This window comes from Symphodus melops (assembly GCF_947650265.1).
Source record: "Symphodus melops genome assembly, chromosome: 3".
Lineage (NCBI taxonomy): Eukaryota > Metazoa > Chordata > Actinopteri > Labriformes > Labridae > Symphodus > Symphodus melops.
The window spans coordinates 24379670-24403403 of NC_136693.1; the positions used below are offsets into that span (position 1 = coordinate 24379670).

Genomic DNA, 23734 nt, shown 5'->3' on the forward strand with positions numbered 1-23734 from the left:
GGTGTTTAATGTTATTTCTAGGACGAATCAAACTCATATTGAGCACAGCATTAACGTGACTCTACGTTCTCTTTTTTTACCTGCTGTTTAATCGACAGTATAATTAATAATAATGAAATATATACAGTATATATATATAAAATAATTAACCAGCTCCAGATTTTAAATCCAGATGTGCTTTGTTGCTTCGATGAAACGTCCGACTGTTGTGTACAAAACAAAGAACGCCTTCCTGTCTGACGCTTCCTCTTCCTCTTTATATTTTTAATTCAGAGGTCCAGCCTTTAAAAAATCAGATTTCATGGAGTCACCCTCCAAGCAGCAGAACAAAAAAATGATGTACGGCGGAGTTTAATGGAGAACCGACTGCAGAAATCATGTCCACAAAGCAGACTCAACTTTGAACTGAAAAGTTTTGAATTTGGCACCAACATGTGCCGAGGTAGGACGTCTCCTGTTATAAAACCAGATTTGTTTCTGCTCAAAACCAAAAAAGAGACTCACAAAGTTTTTATTTAGCACGATTGGTCCACAGTATGAGTTTGAGTGCTGGAACGTGCTGTCGTCATCATTAAGCTGTATTTATAGTTGAGAAACCCCTGAGGGCCAACGCTCATTTAAACAATGACATGGAGTCATTCACCGAGTCCACTGGAAGACAGTAAACAAAGATTTAAAAGAACCAGAATGAAATTTAAAGCTGAGGATTTCTAAGAAGTTGAGTCCATGACTGTAAACAGAATAATTCACTACAGCAGTAAAAGAAAAAGCCTTAAAGCAGGGCTTCCCACAGACGTATGGATAAATCAGCCAGTGGGAAAAGGTGTCCAGGTCGGGGGGTCCAGGGGCACGGGGCGGCTGTGGCTTATTAAGTAGAACCATCGTCTCTCAACCAGAATGGTTGAGGGTTCGATCCCCAGCTCCTGCAGCTAAAATGTATCCTTGAGCAAGACACCTGAATTACTTGCGCTGCTTTGTTGGCAGCGTATGAATGGGATTAGTTACTTCTGGTGGTCTCGCTCTGCCATCAGCGTGTGAATGTCTGTGACCTGCAGTGTAAAAGGGCTTTGAGCGCTCCAAGCTCAAGTCTGTTTACCTTTAGCATGAAGAGAAATGTTGTCCAATTACAGACCAGTAGGATGGCATCTGGCTAATTTCATAATTTTCATAAACACTTGATTCTCTGCATTCTGGGGGAGACTCAAAAAGAGAACACTACGATAATAAATACCGTAAATTTCGGACTATAAGCCGCTACTTTTTGTCGCGGTTTTTAACACTGCGGCTTTTAAAACGATGCGGCTTATTTATGGATTTTTCTTGCAGGACAATGAGCTTGTGCCGCAAAAACATTTGACTTCGTCACGTCGGATCTTAATATCAGTCATTTTGCGCTTCATGCACGCACCCTCATCATGGAAAACACACAGAGAAATACATATGATGCAGCTTTCAAGTTAAAGGCGATCGACCTGGCTGTCAAAGAAGGAAATAGAGCTGCTGCACGTAAAGTTGACACTGACAGCGACAACGAAAAAGAGACTGAGGAAGTGAGTAATGAAGTAACTCTGAGGCAGTGAATGGATGGACTTTTTCCTGTGAAATATATTACGGTCATCTTTTTCATCAGTGTGTTAGACACTGTTTGATAAAGGATTTACAGTAGGCTTCATATTTGCGGATGTTACCAGTAGTACGTATTTCATTAAAAGTTAAAAAATGTCTTTGTGTCACGTCTTTCTGTGTAAATAGCTCTTGTTATAACGTGGACACCTGCGGCTTATAATCAAGTGCGGCTTATATATGTACAAATACATTTTTTTACCTATTTTTAGCCGGTGCGGCTTATATCCAGGTGCGCTCAATAGTCCGGAATTTACGGTACTTATTGTAAAAATAACAAAAACTATACTACTTACTGCATGGACCTCGTATTGTTGCATGATTAAGTGAATATATGAAATCATTATAATATCAATGTGACACTTTGAGCTGCTCTTAGAGCCGGGTTGCTCAGCAGCACCACAAATCGGAACAAAGAAATCTTAAATGTGATTTAAAGGGACTAAAATGAGAATCACTCGAATAAATAAACTTGTATGAAGTAATTTGGGAGGGGTTAAAATGAGATCTCTTATGTGTCAAAGAGGTCAAAGGATGTCCTGTTTTTTGTTCCAGGAGTTTGAAAAACACAGACTTAACAAGTTCTGATTAAACTAAAGAAACTTTAGACAGTAACAGATCCAGGAACGTGTACAATAACTGAAGAAATGGAGACGTTCTGCTGGTAGTTTTCCTTCGACACGCTGAAAATAAAAAGACGCCCGTCATAATTTTCATCACAAAGACTGAGAGTGCAGAAACTTTTTTTTCTCTCAGTGGTTACACCTGCAGGACTGAACAAAGGGTTGTGAACACTCCAGCCTTTTACCCTCACACATCATACTCGTACAAATAGAACTGAACTGATGCCCATTTTGTTCCCAAAATAGAAGGCAAAGAAGAAGAAGAAGTAGAAGATGGGGAAATGAAAGTTCAAGGAAATGTGGAGAAAAAAAAGGCAGCTGCAAACAACGATAATGAGGCAAGAAAGCTGGAATCAAAGCTGCTGATTTCAATTTCATTTTTTTAAAAATCAGAAACAGTTCCAGTATATCGTCCAGTTTGAATATGTGATGGTTATATGTCAGAGCGAGACCGGGCACAGCGAGGATGCTGGCTCTTTGATAGCTCCTACACAACACAGTTTTGAAATAGACAGTACGTTTGTCACTTTGGCTTGTGATGAAAGCGACTCCTTTGTCTACGTTGTCATGGTAACTTCTTCAAATATCCCCACCTTCTGTCAGTGGCTGTAGAGATGCACAAGCCTCTGCTAAAGAAGAAGATCACACATGTCTGCCGCCAATTCGCCTCCTAGTGAGAGACCCCACCTTAAAATCTTGCGTGCCACTCTGCTGTTTGGTAGGTCAAACATTCTGTCACAAAAACTATCCACATTTGCCTTCCGCCTGACCTCACGAGGCACCCACCCCATGTCACCACGAACAGCAGACATAGGTGACGAGTAGTCCAGAACAGGACAAACCCAAGACTACTATAACTTTGTATATGTGGAATAGCCTGTAGATCTTAGAGTCTTAGTTTTCCCAATTATACCACAAGCGCTCTGCCACTACTGATGTCCCTAAATGTTAGATGTATGTCTGCTTAGGGCTTCTGTAGTACACAAAAAAACAAACACTGGATGGTTTCAGTTTTTTATAAGCTTAAAAGTAAATCATGGCTCCAGTCATTTAGGACCCTCCAAATAAAAAAATGAAATCACTCTTTCTCGGAGCAAGAACAACTACATTTAAGAAACTTAAGATGAATTTAAAACCATTGAAGACAAAGCAAAGGAACCATTTGATCTTCAAAACCCATCGTAACCGACAGAAAAGGCCTGGAGTGGCTGTTGTCAAGGGGTTTTGCTAGCTCCGCCTCCAGACTGGACGAGGAGGAGCGTGAAGAAGAGGAGAAGAGAGGCGAGCAGAGCGAGAGCGCACACACACACACACAGAGTGTAATGGAAGAGAAGATTCAATTAAGAGAGACAGGAAGAGACGTTTAAGTAAATGGAATTATTGAGAGCATAATTTGGATTGCGTTGAATCGAGAGCGCAGGAGCGAGGAGAGGGGGAGGAGTGAGCACCACGAAGAGGAAGAGGAGGAGGAGAAGAAAAGAGAGAGAGGGAGAGGCTGGGAGGGCGTGTCAAAACTGGAGAGAGAGCACTTGGTCCGTCTCCAAGATATCGATTTAGAAATTAGCCTCAGTGAGTGTGTGTGTGTGTGTGTGTGTGTGTGGCTCTGTGGGTAAGATAAAGGGGGGGAGATATGGAAGCAGGCCTGTTAGTGGTCTGAAATCTTGTTACAGTTCAATCTGACAGGCAGGAGTGATGATGCTGAGTCTGAACACTCTCCACATGAAACCACGGTAACCAGCGCACGATGACATCACTGTTTGTGCTTCTTTCAGCACTCGTACAGCTATGGAATGCTGCAAAACGATGCAGTGGGACGCATTTAGTGATTGATAGAGTTTGTTTAGTATTTACCAAGGAAACAGCAGGATTTCCTCTGTTGTGTGATTCTTTCATTTGTTTGCAGAAAAGGATCGCTCTCACATTCACGTGCTAAAACTACAAGGGCTGTCATGATACCAGAAGTTCAAACAGAAAATCAAAAACATTGAAAGTTCCAGACCAACAATACTGGCTCATTTCTGGTTTTTTTTTGTTTTGTTTTTTTTAATGAACAGAAGTGTACAGAAAAACTCTTTCACACTGATTAAACATCGGCAATGTCAAATATATGTGTGCAGTTCAGACTGTGCTCTCTCTCTTTGGGTTCAAAATAAGGCTGAACATCTTTAGGGGTTTTTAAGCATCAGTATTATTTGATTCTATCCATCATGAATGAAAAAGATTCTGGTTTCCAAAATCGTTAACTGCAAATTTTAGTTATTTAAAAATGAGGACACAGTGTGATTTTTTTTATATTATTTTTTTTCAACACCAGGAATTACAGACGGAACACTGAATTGTATACAACTCTGGGATGGATTAATAAAAGGTTGATTAATAAATTCAAAAACTGTTTGTTGGTCTCATATTGCTTGGACTAAAAGATGCCAACTGTTCACAATAGTTATGCAAACATTGATTTATTTCCACACAGATCATCTGTTTGCTTTGGATGGATTCTGGAGGAGAAGTAGTCATTTGTGTTTTGACTGAACAGGACATTTATGAAGCACAATTCAAACAACAAGGGCCAATCAAAGTGCTGCACACCAGACATGAAAAGTGTCATATTTAAAAGTCTTCCAAAGCATGTGAGAGATCTCTGACTACATGGATATGTGGCTGTGAGTTTCTCCTTTCGTGCTGAATTTAATGTCCTTCCCCCTCCCAGGCTGCCAACCCTGATTACCCCGACCTTCGACCTCATCCTTTATGAGCCTCTTTTCCGTTTCCTTTTCTCAGCTGTTGGGACTGAACAGCTGGACACCAAACTACACTCAGTACTACATCTCAGAAATACAAAAGGTTATAGACAAGTGATTCAGCGGGCAAAATGCCCTCCCTCATACTGTCGAACATCAGCCTGTGTGTGTGTGTGTGTGTGTGTGTGTGTGATGAGTGATGGAGCAGACTCTTTGTGTTCAAAATTACTGAACAGCTTCCTGTGAACATAACTGGAACATGACTCACTTTATTCTGCTGGCATCTAAACAACACTGCGCCCTCTGCTGGTCAGCAGTTGTTACTGCGTGTGTGTGTGTGTGTTTCAATTTCACTCAGGAAGCTTCAACACCGCAGCGCGTTTATAACCCTTTTAGTGGTTTCTGTTCCTGTAGCAGCTGTTCAGTCTGATAGGCGCTTCACTCGTGCCCTCCAGATTCATATCTGTTCATGTTATTTTGTTGCCATGGGGATTAACAATCGTTACTGTGTGTCTGTCCAGGTGTCCACGTCCTGATCGCTGTGGGTGCAGTGATGATGGTGGTCGGTTTCCTCGGGTGTTATGGCGCCATCCAGGAGTCCCAGTGTCTTCTAGGAACAGTGAGTCCCCTTGTTTCAAACCCTCCATGAGCTTACAATGACAGGTATCACATTTTACCGTAACATGTCACCGATCAGCACGTGGTGGCAGTGATGATCGGAGGGAGACACAACGGATCAATACGCGAGGCTAGTCAACATGGAGGAATTTTAAATGCGTTATTGAAGGTTTGGATGAAAACATTTCCTGATGAATGTAAAGAACTAAACACCAACACTTAGACCTTAAAGATGAATAGAGCTTATCAACAAGGAAGCTCATGTCTGCTAACGCTCGTCGTGTTTATAAGTCACAAGATGGCCTGATCTCGCTCCACATTTTCAGTATCCACGGTGACTGTAGTTTCTGACCAATCAGGAACTTTAGAAATAAAAAAAAATACTGTATCTGAGACATTCACATGACTTAACCCGGGAACATGGTAACAATACACAGTGGCCTTCATCAGCCTGCAGCAGCGTAATGCCTGCAGCATATTATCCTTGAAGGGTCAAAGTGGTTGTGTTTGTCCCTGACAGACTCAGATTGTTATTCTAAGTGTCTGACAACATAACAGAAAGGATCCGAACACAAGAGAGACCTTTTTGTTCAAGCGGGAGATGATTCCAAGCAGCTGTCACATCACTCTCTACAAACACACCAGACTCCATTCATACAAACGGGAATTTAAGCTCAAAGTTCCTGGATGCTTCTGGAGTAATGCTGCCTCAAACTGAAGAGTGTGTGTGCATGTATGCGTGTTTTGTCTTGGACATGAAGAACGTACATTTGAAAGAAACACTATGACACAAAGAAACTACTGATGTAAACAGCGGTAGATCAGCAACTTTCTTGTTTTGGAGGTTACAGTGACTGTTTATATGAATGGAGTCTGGTGTGTTTGTAGATAGTTATGTAACAGGTGTTTGTGGATAAAGAAAATCACCTCCCTCTTAATATTAAAGAACTCTCTCTGTCGGGATCTTTTCTGTGATGTTTTCAGACACTTTTTCAGAATAAAAGTCTGACGCTTTATTCACACATGCTCGAAAACTTCTTTAAACAGCCTGAAAGTTTAAGATTGAGCTTCACTCAGGCTTTACCCAGTTGTTTTTGTCTGACAGCCCCGTCAGGGTGAGCTGATGTGAGGACACAGCAGGGAATATGTTGGGGGGGGCATGTGCAACAGGTGCGATCTCCATTCACATAATAAACCTGCTTCAAAATGTTTCTGTTTGCAGTGTTCTTCTCCAGGAATGTGTCTTACTACATGTTTCATTGTTTGTTTCAAAAGCGAAAAATGTCATGATGGCGGCAGACTCGCTGCTTGTCATTCTTCTGCTTCTACATCGTTCTTTTTATGTCGTGTGTCGCCTCATGACCCTCCCACCCCCCTCAGTCTGACGGCCTCCTCCTGTGAGCTGCACGTGTGAACAACCAACTCAGGGAGATTTCAAGGGCAGCCTGCTTCAAATGTTCGAAAAGTGTTAAGGAGTTTATGTGTGAAACAGAATCTGATGTTTACCTGTTAATGGACGGATATTTAATCAATGATCAATCTGACATTTAGAGCCTGTAATTTGTGATTTTCTTGTGTGTGTCGAGTTAACTGCAGTGATGTCTGTGTTGTTTCCCGCAGTTCTTCGCCTGCCTCGTCATCCTGTTCGCCTGTGAGGTAGCTGCTGGAATCTGGGGCTTCATGCACAGAGAAACTGTAAGACCACACACACACTCATGGCTTTATAGAAGTACACTACACAGAGACAGCAAATACAGGAAGGAACTGTACTAGCTTCATTACAAATATTCTATGATGTGAAATAAAAAAGAACCCGTGTTGGTTTCAAAAGGTCTCAGAAGTTCAGATAGCATGAAGACATCTTTAATTTAGTACTCATAAAAACATATTTGAGTTACCTCGATGTAGTTCACTGCTCGCTCCGGTTTTTACCTCCCGTGTTTTCTCATCACAGAGACGAAAACTGTTCCCAGGGCACGGTTGTTAAAAAGTAATCCAACAAGATTCAAGTTATCAGCTTAAATCTTGAAATCAGGTTGTTCAAGAGAACAATAGACATTAGATTCACTTTTGTTTGATTGGTCGTTAATCAGTTAGAAAAGAAGTGGTTCGTAATCAGATAAGATCGGGTCATCTTATTTGTTTCTTTTTAAACAGTGACAAACTTTTAGTCTTTCAGTTCTCAGTGTATTTTAAAAACTTTGATGTAAAAATATCGGACCTATCAGAAGGCTGGATTCAGACTGGATAGCAGGGGTGAAGCTCCTGTATGCGTAAACATGTCACTGGAGGATTGTTCTCGACGGAGCATCAAATCCATGAGACTGCATAAAACACCAAAGTAGAGATGATCCGTCGCCAGCTATTTGTCACTTAAGTTAGTTGCTAGGCAACGGCAATGAGGCATTATAAGCCCTGTTTCCACCAAGTGGTATGGTCCAGTTCAGTTCGGTACCAACAGTATTTCTCTTCATTTCAACTGTCAAACTGTTGGAATGGTAACAAAATAAGGGATCTGTCCTCCTTTTTTCAGATCCGACCTTTAAGGGTCCCATCGTTTTCTGTGTTTCATCGTTTCTATGTTGAACTGAATTAATAGCGGCTGCACTGTGTTGGACTTCGATGATGTCACACATAGCTGACTCTAGATCAGGGTTTACCGTAGAAAACTGTGCTGAACGTGGATTGGTTTTATAGTGCGGGTAGTTGCAGACTGTTCTTAAAAACCTTCCGCCACTGTTGGAGCATCTCGTGGACGCAAAGCGTTTCTGAGGACGTGCACAACCTCCGCTTCAAACCACCACAGGGTAGGCGAGGCTGATGTCATGCATATGCTGAGTTAAAGTATATGAAGGGTTGTAAACCCATCCAGTTGGTGTTTTAAACATCAATCTATTTTGCACTTGAATGCTTTATTTGCTTCAATAACAGAGTGGACCAATGTGAGAGAAAAAGATCCGCACACATTTTTTTTAAAAATTTTTAATGAACACTACGTGATGTGTTCAAGCACTTTTTCTTAAGCAGCGGAAGTTGGCACTAGTGTAGTAAAGTAATTATGATTATCATTTATTTTTTTAAGGTTTATTTTTGGCCTTTTTAGCCTTTAGTGTAGAGGACGGCGGATGGATGAGAGGGTGGGAGAGAGAGTGGGGAAAGACGTACAGTATGGTTGCCACGGGTTGGACACGAACCCGGATTGCCCACACGAGGGCTGTGGCCTCGATGCATGGGGACGCACGCGGTGCCACTGCGCCACCGGCGCAGTAATTAATAATTTTTTATCAAAAATATTTTTGTCTCAAACATTATCGGATTTTCAGCCTTCTTATTGTGTGGAATTGGGCGCCTCCCTGTGGACAGAGTATGTAGTGTGATTTTGCCTTTAAAGCAAGTCTGACCCTGGATACGGTTGATGCTTTCTGTTTCTTCTCTGCAGACGTGAGCTGGATTATCTGATCCTCAGAAATAAAACTTTTCATCCTCTCTAAATGTTCAAACCGATCCACCATCAAAGATCACTTAACTTAGTGGATTAAACTGTGTTAACTTTACTTGCACACAGCTTTTACTCCCTACTTTTCGAATGCTGTATTAGATGATTTGACAAACATGGCAGCTGGAGAGACACAAAGCTGTGCTAAGTTTGTAAATCTTTAAAGTCTTGATTTGAATTTCCTGTTCTTTTTCTGAGCGAGCCGTGAACAATTGACTTCAACTTGAACTTGACTGATAGAGATGTTGGCCTGAGATCAAGAGACACAGGAGAGGTGTGAGTGTGAAAGACATCTAACGATGTCGTTTGTTTCAGGTGTCGAAGGAAATGATGAACTTCTACGACTCTGTGTACGACAAGGCCATGGAACAAAGTCTGACTGACAAGGATAAGAAGCAGGCGGCTGCCTCTGTGCTCAAGGTCTTCCATGAGACGGTAAGACCAAACGCTGTCAAATATTCCAAAAAATAAATGTAGGGGTTTTTTTGTTTTTTTTTTGCACTGAGCTTCTCTCGTTTGCAAAATGACCCGATTCAAATCTCAGTTCAGAGCCCACGTGAGATGTATCTTGCTTTTCTTCAACAGACGGACAAACTTCTTATGAAGTCCACTAAAGGGAAAACTGTGAATTGCTCCAGTGAATTTCAGACGTTTTAAAGTTTTATTCCTCGTGAGCCGCCTCACACTCACGTAATCACATAAATGAAGACACCGTCCACTGTCCAATCTCTAAAGTTAAAGCATAATAAAGAGCCCATATACAGTAATCCTTTCTTGAATAAAAAATCTGTCAATCTTTTCGCCTATCACTTTCATGCAAAGTAAAAACATGTAGAGGTATATCTCTTTTTAAAAAGAAGCTACAGATGAAGGCAGGGTTGGTCATTTTTTTCCAGATACACTTTTTAAGATTTTGGTTGACAACAAAGAAAATCCGTCATCTCCAGCAGTGGGAAAGGCCCTGATACACCGCGTAGACCACGGACGTCAGTGAGCGGTTGTTGCCCTAGTTTTTGCGGCGTGTCCGCCACTTTCCGCCCGCCATGTTGAATCTGTGTCGATGAGAGGACTCTCGCTGATTGTCTGATCTCCTTCGGCTGTTCGTCTCCTGCGCCTCTTCTGACTGACAACGCCACTGTCATTTCAAACTTTTTCTTCGCCATAAGTAGGCTGCAAATAATACGAGTGTTGCGTAACAGTGGTGTTGCGCGTGCACAGAACGTATGAGGCCGTGGGCTGTAGTTTTGACGGTGTGTTTGAGTGCGACTTTTTTGGCGTGTAGGTGAGATGAGGCAACCTTCGTCGCCACTAGTACCGTGCCGTCCGCATCGGTGTTAAGACTGTAAAAAGTAACATCTGCCACGTGCTACCAATTTGAAGATCACATCCCGCCTTCCTGTCTCTTCGCTCGTTCTCTACACTCAAAAGATACTTACAGCTGGATGAGGCATGAGACGATGTAGCTTCTGTACATTGCAAGCGATGAGCTGAGGTATGATTCTGGAGCAACGGCGCTCGTGCAGGTAAACAGAGGGGCGTGGCTTTTGAAAGAGCCAAGAGGGGAGGCGGTTTGGTGTAGACGGAACGTTGAAGGAACGCTAAAAGAACTGTCACGTTTGTCTTTAATACCAAAATCCCTTTTCTAAATGAAGGTTAGCTTGTTGTTCCCTGTGAGCAGAGGAACACAGGAGGTGTTTGGGAGTTAATCTCTGTGTGTGTGTGTGTGTGTTTCAGCTGGTCTGCTGCGGTAAAGGACAGGGCTCTGGTTTTTTCACACACCTCACGGACATGTTGAGCATAACCGACCTCTGCCCCTCCTCTGGAGCCACAACGGTGAGTGTGATCAAGCTTATAACCACAAACACACAGCTCATCATCCCCGGCTCGCCCACACCACGGGGGTTCACTGACGGGTTTTTAATGCTACGGCACATCGTGATACTCACAGTCATTCAAAGATTGTCTTGTTCTAAAACAAGCACAGAACATTTTAATCTCTAACTGAGCTGCTTCAACAAAGACAGAGACATGCTGCGTGACGCGAATATGAGATAAAGCATTAAATCCGTCACTGCTGTTTACAGCTCCGCCTGTTTGATTGTATTTAACTGATATACTCATTGATTACTTAATAACTTTGTTTCCGTGTCAGACGTTCACTGCAGACTCTCTGAGGGAAGATTTTCAGCTAAATTTCAAATCTCTTCAGACTGCACAGAGGCATCAACTTAATTCCTTCGCAGCATGTAGGTGGTCCACAGTGGTCCTTTCACTCGTCGTGATGATTCATGAGCTCAGAGAAAGGGTCACATTTCCATGAAAACACTGTTTCTCCCAGCGATAAGACTCCATCCGTATTCTTTTGAACAAGTCGGATGAAGGTGTCACCGACTCACGTCACTGTTGCTGTTTCTCTCTGCAGAGCTGCCACTCCAGGATCAAGGAACTGTTGTCGGATAAGATTTATCTCATCGGTATCCTCGCTCTGGCGGTCGCTGTTATCATGGTGAGAACATGAAGCTGCACTAACAGTCACTACAGCTCTGACAACATGGTGTGTTTTCTTCTTTGGTGTATCGAAAAGCAGGGAAACTTAGTTTCTGTTCTGTGGGAAATAACATGACGCTGGTGAGGTGGGAGTGGATTTCATTTTCTCACTTAAATTCAAATTCAAAAAACTTTATTTGAGCCTCAATAAAAGAAAGTTGCTGCTTTCTAAAGATCCAATCCTAACGGATGTCCTCGATCTGCTCAGAGTCCTTTGGGGATGTCCCGGTTTATTGTTCGATGTTTAGGGTTTTAAATCTTGGCTACGTCATCAAAGGTAGGACGGCAGGACGCAACCCGCACACGTGTGCCGGAGAACTGTAACACATCGAACAGTTACAGCCGTACGTGAAGTGTTGCGCTCCTTCGCCTGGCACGATGATCTTAGAAAAGTCCTGTAGTATGTGACGCGGCTCGGGATGCTTCAAAATGTGTCGAGTTTTTTTTTACACGTAACCATTCCACTATGAAACATCGTCACCATCTCCTCCTGTCTTTGTCCTCCTCCTGCAGATCTTTGAGATGATCTTCAGCATGGTGTTGTGCTGCGGGATCCGTAACAGCCCGGTGTACTGAAGCGTCTGACCACCAGTCGGCTCGCTGATGATGGAGAGACGACCTCGCCGTCTGTCTCAGTATTTTTTTTTTTTGTTTGTTTTTTTGTTTGTTTTTTTTCTTTTATAAGCAGGAGATGTCACATATATTGCTTGCTGGATTTAGTTAGCTCAGCGAGCTCACGTAAGCCATCCTCCATGGAGCATTTTAACGACACTGTCTATGAAGTTTATGTTAGTCACAGATGCTGTTCTGCATATTTAACCCATGCTACCCTAACCTGATAGATCTTATACCACACTGTCACACCTGAGTTACACACACCTGTCCTGGTGCTCTAATCCTTTGACTTGTTTACTGCTTTCTATGAACATGCTTTATACCCTTAGTTTTATGGATGTTTTTTCACTGTTTTATGTATAAACTGTATATAAATATATATATTAACAGTGCTTTATGACTGCCTGAGCATGGATGTTGTATTACACTCTGCCTACACTCACTTCTTGTTTACTCCAGACTGAACCTGGAGATGGAGAAGCTTTAATTGTAGTGTCTCTGTTGTCTCTGTTTCACATCTATCCCGCTCTGCGTGGCGTCTGCAGGGAGGACTTTATCCTGGAAGTGGCTCTGTTGCATAAAACCTTCGAATTCTTCTACCTTTAGATGACTGATTCCAATCGATGAAGTTGCATCAAGTTGAAAAAAATCACGTCCTCACAAACCAAATGAGACACCAAACACATTCAGCCAATTCATCTGAAATTAAGTCAGGCAGAAGAACTTTAATTGTTTCAGTTCAGGATTGTGTTTGAAATATTTCTGGAAACCTCCTCTGATCTCTCTCAGAGTAGAAAGAAGGAAAGTGATAAAAGAGACGTCTAAAGGAGGGAAATTAAAAGATCTTATGCAACTTGTACTTTTTACATCAGTCGGCTGTCCTTCACTCGCTCTCTCGCTCGCTGCCTGCAGACGGCGCAGGGTGACACTCCAGCCTGTGGTCAGAGCATCTACAAACAGAGGCCTGGTTTGTTCATTCCTCACCTGGTTCAGTCTGGTCCTGTCTCATTGTTCTTCCCCTTCAGCTTTATAGCAGACTAACCTCCTCATCGTCATCCTTCACGTAACGACTGATCCCAGTGCAGGGCCCGTGGTTTGCACTAAGTGTTGTGCTGTCCTGCTAATGTTGCTAATCTGTTAGTTTGACCCTAAATGCTGTCCAGAAACAGTTTGACCAGGTGTGTTTAGTGTACATGTGCAGAAAAGAACAGGAGCAGACACATTATCAGGAACCTGAGAGAAAACTGGAACTGTTTTTTTTTTCTTGTGAGCTTCTGTGTACAGAGGCTGTAGCCCTCAAGTCTGGGCTTTTGAAAAGGTCAAACCAAACTCCATTTAGAAAATGGTATTTTCAATGTTGTTTGCTTTTTGTCTTGCAAACCTGAAAAATCAACAATTTCAGAATTTTTCTGCAAATCCGCATTAAGACGGAGTTATGTCAGTATCCTTTAAACCTGGTTTATTGTAATTCAATCATAGTAAACTGTGTTTATTTGGGTTCAGAGCTCTATAACAAGCTAATTCTTAACTCCTTTTGACTTCATACAAACAGAAAATGACTGACTATTAAAACTGGAAAAGCAGTCTTTCCTCCAAATAATGTGAGCACACCTTAAAGTTGAACTCAACGCCACAACTTAGACAAAGAAATAGTTCCAGCCTGCAAGTGATGCGTTAACCTCCGTGAGTCGAGTGCTGGTGGTTTTGTGTCTGCTCTCTGTGAGTCCATCTTCACCCTCTCAGGTTGATTGTTGTGCTGACTTTAGTCTTGTTTAGTTTTCGGGCAGCGCAGTCACACTAACAGCTTCACCCTCACCTGCAGGATCACATTTATTCACTCCCACACACAGACTAGAAAATCATCTGTCCAGAGGTCTGATCCTGCTCGTCTCATTTTAACAAACACACACGCAGTCCTATCATCCATATCATCCTGTGTAACCTTTCATACTATCACTAAACCTAGTCTTGTTTAACATCTCATGCTTAAACTGAGAACCAGTAAAAGTGTCTTGTAATATTTACAGCTCTGATGTATTGTACTAATGAATCATGAAGGCTGTAGAGAGACAATGTATGCCTTTTTTCCTCTTGTATTGTGATATCTTGTCTGGTACGTCGTAAAGGGAGTCTGCACAGAGAGGGGAGGGGTTGTTGTGTGGCAGTGCGGACTGAGAGGAAATCAAACCTTCACGCCGTCAGTTTCTCTGACAGACTGTCCATGATGCTGCCTTTTTTGATCGCCCTGCCACTTAAAGCTGACCCCTCTCTGCTCCTGTAGACTTTGGTTTGCCCAGATAGAAAGGGATTAAATGTTCTTTACAAATAAAGTCCGAGGGTGATGTCTTTTTTCTTATGAGAGTGATATAAAAAGTAGGAGTCGAGGAAGACATCAATGAAGTCAAAACCTGCAGGAAAGAGCTGACTTACGAAAAATGAGATTTAAATAACATGAGGTTATATAATGAGTCTTATGGGTAATTAGCGTTGTGTGGTTGAAAACATTTGGTTCAGTAAAAAGATGTGAAAGAGCAGGAAGTCAAACTCCAGGTGTTCTTGAGGATAAGAATATAATCTTAGGGTTACTATAAAACTGTTCAAATAAATCTTTTCAGTCCCAACTTGTCAAAGACAACACACGGACAACTCTATAGGTTAAGAAGGATATGTGACCAGATTTCAGACCTCCATATACAGTCAGTAATTGTGTAATAGGTTCTTAAGCCGATCATACAATAAGAGCACGATCTCCACAGCTCAGATGAGACGTCATCGCCTCCTGCAGCATTGTGATAAAGAAAAGAGCATTCAGGATTATATGTGGTCACGTGTCGCAGTATAAAGACTCAAAATGTTACACAAATAATTCTATCAAACGAGAACATCCTTATGAATGATCCCCCTCTAAAGGGGACAGCTCAGCTCCTACTTTAATCACAAAGGAGTTCATTATGGATAAACTAACTGAAATTACCTGCCAGCAAGGAAGTGAAGTGACCTGACGGGACCTTTGAATGTCTGCTATGTGCATGTAATCACTGCTTCAACATTCAACACAAATAGCTGATCTAAAGCAGCAGTCTCCAACCTTTCTTCATCTGAGAGCTACTTTGAACAAATGAAAGTGGTCAAGAGCTACCTGCATCACATTGCTTTCATATATTTACGTCGCTTCCATCAGCTGTTACTGTTTGTACAGTAATTGCAATAATCCCAATGCTTATCAACAATCTTAAAGTCACATCAAGGTCCAAGAGAAAAACATGACTGTTTTACACTTCTTAATGTGCCACATAGGTTAGTGCTATGTTACTGAAAATTCACAGAAATGTAGAAGAAAATATTACTACTTTACACTTGTTGTTATGGGCCAAAATGATGAAGAGTGGGAAGAGGTGCATTTACTTTTGGAGACCCCTGATCTAAAGAAGCACTACAGTGAGAGACTTTGGGGATATTTAAATTTGATACTGACTCTTCCAGGTCGCCGAGTAGAGAGATTTTAGAATTGTTCTTCTGGTCTCTTTGTGGAGGATTTTTTATATAGTCATATTTTATGTTACATGTTTGTGGAAAGGTTTCTCTTGATTGGTCATTAAAGGAAGAATGTGCAACTTTTTGATCAAGTGAATGTTGCTCATGAGCACCAGAATGAAACCAAAACAAACTGCATGTCAAGTGACAGAATGACCGTGATCTTATACTTGACATTCAAATAAGCAGTGAGTTGGCCATGTAATTCTTCTTTACTCTAGTCCTTGACTTTTTTTTGTCATGCCTTTATTAGATATAGACGAGACAGAGTCGGAAATCAGGAGAGAGAGAGGAGTAACATGCAGGAGTCGAGCCTGGGCCGTCCGCATTGAAGACTATAGCCTCCATACATGGGGATGCGTGCACTAACCACTGCGCCACTAAAACAGCTTTTTTTATACAATGGGAGGAGTCTTCCAGCCATCCCATACATGTGAGAGGATGTAAACACAGCTCAGACAACAACAGATGGCAGGGCTACGTTTGGTTGGCCTAGTTTAAATATATTTTGAGTAACTCAAAAGTATGAATCAAAGTATGTGAACAGTCTCAAACTCTCTGTTTCAAAAGAAAGTTCTATATTATTGGAACTAACTGTACAGTACACTCTTCATTTCACTTCCCTGTGGAACAACACACATTCGTGCTCTTGATTACTATTAATAGGATGAATAAATGACTCTGGGCTGTATCACATGTTATTAGTTAGTAATTTTCTAAGCTTTAGAGATTTTTGTGATTCATTCAACTTCAATACACATTTTAAAAAAGTCTAAGAAAGTGTTCAAAGCTGGCCTCGTCCCTTTTAGGAAAACAGTCCCTGTGATTACACTTAAATGTTGTGTCAGAGGCCTCTTGGCATTGAAGGTGTCAAGCAGTTCACAACAAGGCCAATCAGATCTAATCTATCTATTTTCCCAGTAGCTTACATTACAATTAGATGTGAAGAAAATAGGTCTGCAGGAAAATACTGAAAACATAAAAAAAATTAAAAAAAACCTGGAAAACAAGAGATCTTTATAAAGTAGTCTTGCCTGAAACTAATTAAGTCAGGCTATTCTAAACCCATTTGAAAATGTATTACCACCGCATGTGTTATTCTCTCTATCTTGCTGTGTGTCATTGAAGAGGAGTTTATTAGCACAAGGAGACATTTGAATTTTTGAAATGTGTGCCTATTTGTATTTGAAAACTTGACATTTTTTAACTAGTTAGAGATTATATTAATTTATGGTCATGCACGTGTTGTTGTTTTTTTAATGTAGGCCTACATCTTTTGCACATTATTTTGTAGCCTACTTTTGTGTAATCTGTTTTTCCTTTGATATTATAAAGGATGACTATGAAAGGTGAAACGGAAACACGCTGCTTTGTTTCCCCCTCGGTCTCTCCCGCGAGGAGCACGCCGTCCTTTGCAACGTCATACGCATGCAGCTGTGTCGTCACATGCATGCGGCGCAGGGTTGTTCACGGTGCGGAGTCATGTGTGAGCTCTCTGCTGTCAGAAGTGAGGATTAAGGCTTCACTCTCTTAGTTTGATTCGTCTCGGCGTGTTGACACGAGTTAATGTTTAACTTCTGGAGAGTGGCATGACGTTAAAACACGACGTCGATGTTAAAATCAGTCTGAACAGACCGCCACAGAAGACCAGGTAGGACTTAAATCACCCTTCAGTGTATTTAGTGTGAAGTTTGAAAGAGGATGGCTGCTCTGCGAGCTGCTAAACAGACTCTGAGGAGAGAAATCAAGCGGCGGGTCGCAGCGCTTTGTGAAGAGGAGAAACTACGGCAGTCCCTGGTCGTTTCTCAAAAGGTACAGACAGCAACATTTAAAAGACTACTAAATGATAAGGACTTTATTCTGATGCTTGTTTTTCAAGCTATGTCCAAATTAAACACTAATGCAATGTTAGATTTTCTCATCTGCTCTTTTCAGAGTTATGTTGAGTTTAATATTTTATTTTTAACCAAATGTCTATTTGTAATCTTTCTACTAACAGAAGGCGACAACGTGAGGCAGAGCTTGAAGCTGCATGTAGATCCAAAGAAAGTCAAAAACTTCATGAGAGAAACTCAAACTATCCCTGCCAGAGTTTTCAAGTTATGTAACAGCTGTGAATCAGATTAATTATTACTTTGTCCAGTTTGCACGAAGAGTCTTGCAGCGTTAGCGAAATAATATAAACACTCACAGTTTGTTCCGAGTAGATTATACTTAAAATAAAAAATAGAAAAAATAACACTACATCAGTGATATAAAAAAATAAGACAGTCCAAAAAGCAATCTGTTGCTGAGACATGAAGCAAAGGCATTACATTTAAAAAAATAAAATAAAAAAATAGGCTGCATTTCCTCAAGTGTCCTCTAGAGGCCATCCCTTGCAGTATTTCAACCCTCATAGAGCCACATGTTAAATTCTCCAACTTTAAAGCATAAATAAACAGCTTGTTTACAGCCTGCTACAGAAAAAAGAGCTTTAGCCTATTTCTCTTTTTATTCATCGTCGTAGGGGCTGCCTTTTTATAGAACTTATTGGCTCCTTTAAATCTGTGGAACTGTTAATATCAGAAAAGTGACAAGTGTATCGGTCCTCTCTGGGTAGTTTCTTCTGTCCTGTGTCTTTATTTTTATTTTCACAGTATCACACCCTCTCTGAGGTTCAGTTTAGACATGATGACTCAAAGATAACTGAGGGCTAAAGCTGGGAAGCATTTAATATAATTAAAGAAACACGTTAATTTGCTGGAGTGGAGAACAGAAGCCCATATTTGAACTCCTTTAGCACTTGGGCTCAGATAGTGGGGACTTGACTCGGTGTCAGGTAATGGGGACTCAAGACTGGATTGCGCAAGGACGGTGACAGGTGGTGCCGCACAGTAGACCAGAGTTCTGCTGATATTGAAATCTGCTCTGGGTTTCCGATCTTTTCTCATTTGAACTTTCTCCTCTTCTGCTTTTTCTTCAAGCTCTTCAGACATCCGAAGTATGTGTCCAGTCAGCGGATAGCGGTGTTTCTCAGTATGCATGATGAAGTGCTCACCGAAGAAATCATCAAAGACGTTTTTAAACGGGGAAAGAGCTGCTTCATTCCCAAATATGAGAGCGGCTCCAGTCACATGGACATGCTGCAGCTCAGGAGTGTGGACGACATGAAGACGCTGCCTGTGACGTCCTGGAATATCCAACAGCCTGCAGAGGAAGATCACAGCAGAGAGGAGGCGCTGTCTGCAGGTGAGAACGTGAGTGACTGCTCTGCTGTGTTAAAGAGTAGAGAAAACAACAAAGGGCCTTGATATTCAAAGAATGTGTTTTTATCCCTCCTTCACAAATGCCCATCTTCAAAACTCGAAATTTAACGCATAAACAGTACGATTATTTTTCAAACAATTCATTTTTCGGTTAATCCAACAATTCATTTTTAGGTATTTCACTTGATCAATGTAACGATTCAACATAGACAATATGTTTTGCTACCATCCTGACACAGAGCTTCTGGATGTTTTCTCTTCAAATATTTGTTCATTGCTGTTGTAGTCGTGGTACACCAGATGAATTTTTCAGTCTGCAAACTACCACATCACGCTTCTATTTTTGCTGGATGCCGGAGCCATGACAGGAAGTCAGACACTGATACAACATTAAAACATCCAGTTTATTTTCCGAATAAAACAATCCGTTTTGACAGTTCAGAAAAAAACCTGTATACGTTTCTGTGTTGATAGGGATTATATAGAGTTTTATACTGCATACACTGTATTATCTTGCACGGTTGTGAGTGAATCTGTTTAATTACCTTTGTCACGGCAGTCCAGCGCACTGCTCTTCTTGCAGCAAAAGGGAGAACGGAGCCGTGACACGCTAGAGCAGACACGCAATGCACACAGATCTGGTGGCATAAAAGAGAGTAAAAAAAGTCCCACACTTTTGAAGGCCGTGTGCAGGATTTATTTTTCTACTTGTTGCTCCTCGGTGCTCGTGCTGCTGTTATCGCATGCCACCGCCACTGTTTTTTATGTGAATTCTTCTTCCGTTTTCAGCTATAGCGTCTTTGGTGACTAGCATTGTGGTTCATTACCACAACCACTGGACTAGAGGGTGGGTGTTGTTGATTACATGTCGTCCCATGAGCGACACCTGCAGAGCAGCGTGAACTTTTGGACATGCGATTAGACGATGAGAAGTCAAATTCAAATTCCAAAAACTTTATTTATCCTCGGGGGGCAATTAAAGGAAATTATCGATCTCGACAGTTGGAACTAATATAACTTAAACATTTTTAACAATGTTAAAAACACATTGACATTGGGTCATATACGTCGTAGAAATGTGACATACATTTTGATGTTGGCAGAGTTTCTTGGATTTCATGGATGAATGACAACAACTCCCAGAATGCACTGCACCGCAGACCCCTCCCACTGACGTAGATAGTCTTTTGGTGCATTCATGTGTTGTTGGACACATCTGTAAAAAGAGTTTCCTTAACTGATTCAAAGGTCTCTTCATGAATTAGCATCTTTGCAATTCCTGGCAAACAGACTTAAGTCTGTGTCCGTAGGCAAACAGTGAGAGCACCGACACCACCAGTCTGACCCAGGTCAAGTCTTTGTATTCACAACCGCCGACCTACCTATCAGCAGCAGCCAGCTCGCCGCTATATTGCGGCTTGCAGAGATGGCCATGAAAATCTGATTCAAGCGCAAGACCTTCTAAATCCTCTTCATCCATATCAGTTTAAAGTTAAAGTATTGGTTTTTTTTCGCTTTCCCCACATAGCCTGTTAGTATAGCTTTCTAGCAAGATGGCGGACGTTGCATTTGGATTCTGGGAGTGAGGTCCCGCTTACTGATCTGTGTTAGGTCTGTAGCTTTAGTGGGTGCTCCTTTTCAGACAAGAAATCCAGAGCTCTCCCCTCTCAGGGGAAAATGAGGGCGGGATGCATGACTTTTCAAAAATACGAACAGGTTTCTAATGATACGATGCTTAAAGCAAATGGTTGAACTATCCCTTTTATATGTTGCGTCTACTTTGTAATACAGCAGCACACCACTAGATGGGGCTCTAGCTCCAGTTTATGGATCATCTCTTTGTCAATACTGCCTCAACAGATTCCCCCTCTAATTTGACTCAGGATCAATTCTCCATGACACGAGGGTAACCTAGTTACCTAGGTAGTTGAAGAAGAAGTTGCATATTAAAGCAGAAGACGACAGAAGTGAAAAGGTTAGAGATTCACTATCAAATCCTCAAGTAGCTGAAAGGAAGAATAAAAATGTTTCTCTACATGCTACGACAAGAGGAAAGGTGAAGAACAAACTCCAGCCAGCAGTTCAAACTCCCGGTGAGGGGAAGACTTCATCAAACACAGAGTCCTACACATTAATGTTGCAGGTTAATGTCCACATGACTGCACAGTTTAAGTTTAAAAAGCATTCCTTTCATGCATGTGGCTGAAATTTCAAGGAGGCATGAATGCTGACTGTTTGTGCAGGTCAGTGCTCGCTAATGTGTTCAGGTAATAAATACTTCCTGTTAGTATACACATGCTAGTTCTCTGTACTGACTTTTTTTGTCTTTGTTTTCCAAGAAAATATCAAAAGTGAAGAAAAATTTAAAGAGAAGTGGAAGAGAAGTTGTTTTTTTAATGGAGAACTTTGTCTGTTAGAAATGTTGTCTGTTATTGCATTACGTTATCGATGTATTGTGATTTGTGTGTTTCCCACCTCAACCACAGACGCTCTGATCCGATCTCGGTCTAAAACAGTAATGCAGCTCATCTTGACAGTGACGGGTCGAGATCTGCTTCCCCTCAGCTTAGATGACTTGTGGTTAATTTGAGTGTTTTGTCAATAGTTGAGAACGCTCTCTTCAGATCCCCGAAACTAGTTCAGGAAAATACAGTCAGGATTATGGAAGTTCTTTAATGCTGCTTTGTCTCAGTACTACACATGCTCTTTTATTTCAGAATACGTCAGAGCGCTCTTTATTCTTCACCTTTAAACAAAAAACTATACTACTAATATTTTGTGTCAAGTAATGATAATGATTCTGATCTTAGTTTTAATCAGATGTGATTTAATGAACCTTAAATTTCCCCTGGAATCAATAAAGTATCTATCTATTGAAACCAGACCTTGTGTCAAAGACTCACCAGCAGATGGAGCTGTTGTCCCACTAAAGAGGTCATTTTACTGCGCATGGTAACTCGTCCATACAGTGTGCGCTCGCCTGACCTCTGTTTACCTAGTGTCAGCCCAAAGGTAAGGCAGACATTTACAGACATTATAACTCATCACAGCCTCTACTCTGCCTCAACAGGTGGTCTGGACCTGATCCTGATGCCAGGTCTGGGTTTTGACCGCTCAGGGAACCGTCTCGGGCGAGGGAAAGGTTTCTATGACACATACCTGGAGCGCTGCATCAAGCACACCAAAGGAAAGCCCTACACCATCGCCCTGGCCTTCAAAGAGCAGCTGTGTAAGGAGATCCCTGTGGACACCAACGATGTGCTCATCGACGAAGTCCTGTACGAGGAAGACGAGTAGCCCTTCATCACCAGAACTGCTTAAGGCTTAAGGATCTGCTTTAAGGCTCCAGTCCAGCCAATGTTTAACCAGCCTGGAAAGTCCACACTAACAGACTGATTCACTGCAGATATTTTCATGTTTGAGCAGAAATATTTCAGCTGGATCATCAAAGCTGTGTTCAGCCCGTGGATGTCTCAATGCTTGAATTTTAAACTTTGATAAGATCAAAAAAAAAATCAAAGAATATCAACACCTGTTTGATACCATGTCAACACAAATATAAATCCATTACACTAAACATTCTGCAATTTCTTTGTTTAATTAAATAAAATTGCAAACCTCAGGACATGCAGACTCAGCTTGTTGAAGTATTAATAAGTTGATCTCATCAGGACAAGTTTAGAATGATTCTGTGTCTTATTGACTCGACAGCGATGACATTCTTCTGATGTTCTGTTCACGGGTTCACGGTGCCATAATAAAACAGATTTCAGCGGACTCCTGTGTGAAATGTTAGATTCTTTTTTTTAACTTTGCTCTGAACTCTGTTTAAAATGGTTGATGAGATCACAGCTGTCATTAATGGTAATAACTCCACCTGTTAATGTTGTGACACAGGTGTCCTCTCTAATAATGTGAGAATGTTTTTCTGAAGCTCTCGGCTCCAATCATCTCAGAGCTAATTACCACTGTTTGTAATTATTCCATCGCATCTGCTAGAGTTCCTGAAGGCTGGAAAATGGTGCATGTCATATCCTATACATCAAGAAAACCCTAAACAACTACAGACTGTTTTCAAAACAGGAAAGCAAAGATTTTGGAATGGTTAATTTATTAAAAGACTTTCTGTCCAGAGCGAAGAGCCATCAGGCCTTAGAGCCAGACTCAGTGATGTTACTTACAGTAAGTGGAAAGTGGTGCTACAGATCACAAAGTATGGGAATTGTCCATCAGTAAGAAATGATTCATTCATACACGATAACACACCGCTGATAAGGCTTGGCTGCAGGAACTGGGGATTGAACCCCTGACCCGCAGGTTAGAGAGTCTGATGGTTTATTTAACAAATAGCAAGCATGCAAACAAAAGAACTAAGAACATCCCGGCTCCTGCTGCCTCTCTGCAGTTATAGGTGCATGCTGGTCCTTTAATTTATACTTCATTTATCCCACGAGGGGAAATTCGGTTTACACTCTGTCTAATGAACACACACATAGGCCGAGATACACACTCATGCACAAACAGGGTTCTAGTGACATGCATTAATGGAGAGGTCTCAGAGTGAGGGGGCTGCCCACAGCCATATGGTGCCTTGCTCCGGTTCCCAACCCAAGTCCCTACAGACTGAGCTACTGGCGCCCCTTTAACTGCTGTTACTAACCTCAGGTGCCCATAGTGTTACCTAAACAC

General features: G+C 41.6%; 2 protein-coding genes across 2 annotated transcripts in view; both read left to right on the forward strand.

Moving 5' to 3' along the window:
• LOC306821456 (CD81 protein-like) overlaps positions 1 to 14593 on the forward strand; it is a 30888-nt gene extending 16295 nt beyond the window's left edge. The window contains exons 3-8 of the mRNA XM_079339891.1: positions 5509 to 5606; positions 7226 to 7300; positions 9417 to 9536; positions 10836 to 10934; positions 11524 to 11607; positions 12162 to 14593. Coding sequence (XP_079196017.1) covers positions 5509 to 5606; positions 7226 to 7300; positions 9417 to 9536; positions 10836 to 10934; positions 11524 to 11607; positions 12162 to 12224 — 539 coding nt within the window. The 3' untranslated portion in view covers positions 12225 to 14593. The remainder of the gene's footprint in view (positions 1 to 5508; positions 5607 to 7225; positions 7301 to 9416; positions 9537 to 10835; positions 10935 to 11523; positions 11608 to 12161) is intronic.
• Positions 14594 to 17178: 2585 nt separating this feature from the next.
• Positions 17179 to 23194, forward strand: mthfs (5,10-methenyltetrahydrofolate synthetase (5-formyltetrahydrofolate cyclo-ligase)). The gene is made up of 3 exons (XM_079339785.1): positions 17179 to 17609; positions 18764 to 19028; positions 22116 to 23194. The coding sequence occupies exons 1-3, from the start codon at positions 17499 to 17501 to the stop codon at positions 22340 to 22342; spliced, it is 603 nt and encodes a 200-aa protein (XP_079195911.1). The 5' UTR covers positions 17179 to 17498; the 3' UTR covers positions 22343 to 23194.
• Positions 23195 to 23734: the final 540 nt, after the last annotated feature.

Bases quoted from the DNA above. Each gene is read 5' to 3' on its own strand.
- mthfs (XM_079339785.1), top strand. From the start codon at position 17,499: ATGGCTGCTCTGCGAGCTGCTAAACAGACTCTGAGGAGAGAAATCAAG. The intron at 17,610-18,763 runs GTACAGACAGCA...TTTTTCTTCAAG, and splicing joins CCCTGGTCGTTTCTCAAAAG to CTCTTCAGACATCCGAAGTA. The intron at 19,029-22,115 runs GTGAGAACGTGA...CTGCCTCAACAG, and splicing joins AGAGGAGGCGCTGTCTGCAG to GTGGTCTGGACCTGATCCTG.